At 35.3% G+C, this 4,824-nt stretch overlaps 1 protein-coding gene across 1 annotated transcript in view; it reads right to left on the reverse strand.

The window, feature by feature from the left end:
• LOC143027710 (uncharacterized) overlaps window positions 1-3,931 on the reverse strand; it is a 622,840-nt gene extending 618,909 nt beyond the window's left edge. Inside the window, exon 1 of the mRNA XM_076189179.1 lies at window positions 2,634-3,931. Within this exon, the coding sequence (XP_076045294.1) occupies window positions 2,634-2,694 (61 nt within the window). The 5' untranslated portion in view covers window positions 2,695-3,931. The remainder of the gene's footprint in view (window positions 1-2,633) is intronic.
• Between the last annotated feature and the right edge of the window lie 893 nt (window positions 3,932-4,824).

Genomic DNA, 4,824 nt, shown 5'->3' on the forward strand with positions numbered 1-4,824 from the left:
ATAGAGGCAATAGCCGAATAATAAACGTGTGGATACTCTGTTAAGAAGACTTGAATGGACAGTAATAGGATATTTTATGAGACAACAAATGAACTATTACTTATTGTCTTCATTCCATTTGAATGCTACTTGGGTTGATGGTTTGACTGGGATGAGTCCAAGAGCCCCTTTACAATCAAAACCAGGTCTCCGTGTCAAAATGACAAACCAAAATGCACCACATTGGCCAAATAGTTTCAAGAAAATAACTAGGCTGGTCTACTGTTCTCCAAGTGTTTTACTGTACTAATCACGAAAACCCAAGTTTAATTTCAAAAGATTTTACAAATGGTATGCCGTTCACATACTAAGAATATATCCTGTTTTCGACGAATTAGGGCGTAAGAAAACAAATTAGCCAAGAGGTGCTGTTGTCTTAGCTTACATTTTTTCTACCGAATTATTACGAATGTTTTGTAGATAGATTTATGAAAATCATTGTTAATAAAGTTTATTCCAGCTGAAGTGCATACATGCGTTATGGATCTTAGAACTATATACAGTTATGAAGTTATGCAGTCGCAGTTGTCAAAAGAAAAATGCACCACAAATGACACAACAGTGATAAAAAAAAATTCAGATACCTGGAGTTAATGATACTTTTTAATTCGCCTGAAATCTTACCAACTATCTATTGATTCTTACCGAAACCATACTGTTATGCAAACAATAATTTTCATTGTGAATTTTCCAAAACATATGAAGGAAAAATATAGTCATATTAATCTGCCTTGCACCATTTATAATACCTTGGGTTTTTGGGACTATCTAGACACCATGTACAAAAGGAAATCAGAATAGAAGGTCTCATTAACACTCGAGACTCTTCCTATTAGTATTTTGTCCACAGAGAAACTTATCCCTCTACTACATAGCTCCTGCAATCGCAGTTGTCAAGAGAACACTGCATTATAGATGACAGAACAATGATAAACTTGTATCAGATACCTGGACTAATGATACATTTTAATTCTCCTGAAATCTTAACAACTATCTATTGATTTTTTTCGAAATCATATTGATATACAAACAATAATATACATTGTGAATTCCCCCCCCCAAAAAAAAACCATCAATCTGCCGTGCATTGTTTCGGGTCTATCCTAACACCATGAAAAAAGAAATCAGAATAGGTCTCATTAACACTCGAGACTCCTATTAGTATGTTGACCACAGCGAAACTTGTCCTTCTTCTACAAAGCTCCTTTGTCAGTAATTAGATATAGCTGAGTCTTACTCTAACATAAAACCTAAATCATAAGAAAAAAGTGGCAATATTAGAATGACAAGAGAAGAAATATAGAGGACGAGATAAAAAAAAAATGAAGGGGAGCAAAACTCAGAAGAGGAAATACTGATTAATGACAAACAAAGAAATCCGAATAGAGAAAATATTGAATGAAATGTTTGTATATGTGACGAGAATCAAAAGTATCAGTATGGTAGGGGAGAAATACGAACACCTTGATGTTAACGAGAAACAGGGTCATACCTCAGTAACAAAAACAAAACAAAACAAATAAAAATATAAGTTAGCAAATAATCTAAAGGATAGGATATTCATAGTCCATTCCAAAATGGAATATGCTTGTTATTATTTTCATAGCAAAAAATAAACGAACAGATTGAAGTGAAAATAACAGGAAGTGTGAGAAAATAACGTATAAGTAACTATTAAGTTTAATAAAAAATTATATTTTCATAATTATTGGCAACCATCTCCACCTTCCCAAGCAAACGTTTACCTGTAGCCAGGGCTTTTCTAGTGAAATACATTGATATGATGGAACATATCTAAAATGGAAGGGACCAGATATTTTAGCCAAAAAACAACGATAGGACATTGAGTCACTTCATATAGCTTATTATAACAACAAAATCACACACACACACACACATACACACACACACACACACACACACACACACACACACACACACACACACACACACACACACACACACACACACACACACACACACACACACACATACACACACACACACACACACACACACACACACACACACACACACACACACACAACACACACACACACACACACACACACACACACACACACACACACACACACACTCAAGTTAGGTTGGGTTACATGACGTCAGGTTACATCAGGTCAGGTAAGATGTCACGTTATGCTTGATCAGTTTAAGCCAAGATAGGTGATGGTAATTTATATTAAGCTAGGTCAGGTTAAGATAAGATAAAGTAAGGATGATACTTTTAAGACGTCGTAGGGGCCCATATGTCGGGTATTACATAGTTGGACAATATGAAACTAAGTTTACACCTCACATATACAAGTTAATGAAGTTATTTTGAACTAAATTACTACCGTATATTTATTAATAATATTGACATATCTTGGAAGTGATGGTAAATCTTATACAATTCCACGTTCGAAGTAAAAATGAGGTACCTGAAAGGCCTGTGGTAAGCTCAAATAGGAAAGAAACGATAAAGCGAAGGGAAATGTACGCGTGAATTTCTACACACACTTTGGACACACTACTAGAGGCTTTTTCTGTTTTCCTACCATACTTCAGTACAATAAAGGTGGATGGGTGCTTACCTTGTAAACTGGCCAGAAGAAGGAGCAGGAACATCCAGGTTGTGCTGCCAATATTATCCATCCTCTCGAGACAGCAGGAGATGATGACTTTTCTTATAGTCTTAGTTTTTCTGACTCTTGTGTGTAATGGCCGTGTCGGTGCTGAGGCGGCCCTGAACTCGAGTGCCTCAAGCTATTGGCTGATGGTGTCTGTAGTGTCAGTTCTTCCTTAGGTGCACGAGGTTCACCGAACAAGATGATAATGTTTTTGTAACGGTTTCGATTTTTCTTTTCTCCCTCCTCAAAAGATGACTAGCATTGTAAATTATTTACAGTTAATAGAAAAGAACTTTATTTCATATAGTATGACACACACCTTTTTTAATTTACTTTTTCTAAAAATACTGATTTGCACTTAAGTAAGAATTTTCTTGGGCATGGGAAAATATATCACTATATATATTTATTTATGTATATATATATATATATGTATGTGTGTGTGTGAAATTAGTTTTGAAATATCTTCTTTTCACTTTTTAGACACACTCCAAAGGGAAACTCCCACTGCCTCGATAACAAAGACTTGTCAACATCCGGTCCTGAGCACCTGTGCCCACAGCCGACACAAACGACTACTCAGATGAGTTCATAGGTTTTCTTGATCCATTATCAAACGAAACCGATTAAAATAGCTATATCTAAACACATCAGGTATCATAGAAAACAAACTCGTATTGGTGTCTCACGCAACACTAAAACTTTGGATGTTGGTTTCCGGGTAGTATGTTATCTAATCACACTAGATGCTGCTACGCTCGACATGGTGCCGTTAGGTTGTACAAACAAATGGCAGTCCACAATGAGGCGCTGCAGAAAGGCAGCCTCTGGTGAGTTTCTGAAGAACACGGATATAGATTTGTTCCACACATCAGAAAGGATCACTTCATAAAGTTGCCACCTAACTAAGTTATATCAACTCTCTTTCCTTATTTTCAAAAACTCTTTCATGTACCCAGTAATCAAAACACAAACACGGATATACTGAACTCTGTTAAAAGTTCCGCAAAAATACAGCCAAGTTGTAGACAGCCACGATTTGGAAGAGTGATGTTCTACGTTTGCATATTTAAAGTTTTTTGCATATCAGGCAGATGCATGAGATATTATTAGGTGACCTTTGTAATTGCTGCTTGTTCTGCAAACTTTCACTGTATAAAGAAAAAAAAATAGTCATGACACATATGAGATGCTATTTCTTGCTAAATATTCCAAACAGAATACCCCACAAAATAAGAGGGAAATAAGGAAAACAAAATATTATTTAATTTTTTGTAAGGAAATTGACACAGAAATAACTTTATTCTTTTCCAATATATATACATATATATATATATATATATATATATATATATATATATATATATATATATATATATATATATATATATATATAGATATATATATAGATATATTTCTATTATATTGTAGTTTAGAAGTGAAGAGGTAAAACTTTGGTGCCAATTTTAAAGATGTTAGCGATTTAGAACATTTGAACGCGAATGCATATTAAATGTGTTTTCTGAATCACACGGTTCGTTTTGAATATTTATGTTCTGCTATTTTTCTTGGGAATATCACAATCTAATGTCTTTATACAAATCTTTATTACTGAATTAGAGTTTTTTCTTTATAGAATAAAAATCTGTCCTGTGGGTTCTGTGATCACGGAAGAAGCTTATATAAGAAGCCTTCAACACATGTAATGTGTATTTCTCCTTTCCAAGTGACTGTAACCACACAAAACAATTTCCATTGGCAAGTTCTCGCCGACGTGTGGGATCTCGGAGACGTCTTGGATCGAGTTCTTGCACTGTTTCTTGCTGCCCACAACACTTCGGAAACCGGCTTAGTTGGCGACTTCGAAACAGTTCCGACTGGCTCTGATTTCTTGTGGTCTCGCCTCCTGTTGGTGTGTTGAGATGCCGGTAGAATGAGGAGATGGGATGTATGGAGTGGGGAAGGTAAAAAGGAAAATGAGGAAAAGGTTGAGGAAGCAGGGGAGGAATACTGTAGAAACGGCGGTGAGATTTTGTTTGTTTGAGCTCCTTGGGTTAAACTGTCATCATCTATAACATAGTTCAGCTTTGGTCTTCATCTTAGACGTATCTGAAATGATAAAGAAACTGTATATAGTTATGAGTAAATTTTAATA

The sequence above is a fragment of the Oratosquilla oratoria genome, chromosome 8 (genome assembly GCF_046742065.1).
Source record: "Oratosquilla oratoria isolate Oo_2021 chromosome 8, ASM4674206v1, whole genome shotgun sequence".
Taxonomy (NCBI): domain Eukaryota; kingdom Metazoa; phylum Arthropoda; class Malacostraca; order Stomatopoda; family Squillidae; genus Oratosquilla; species Oratosquilla oratoria.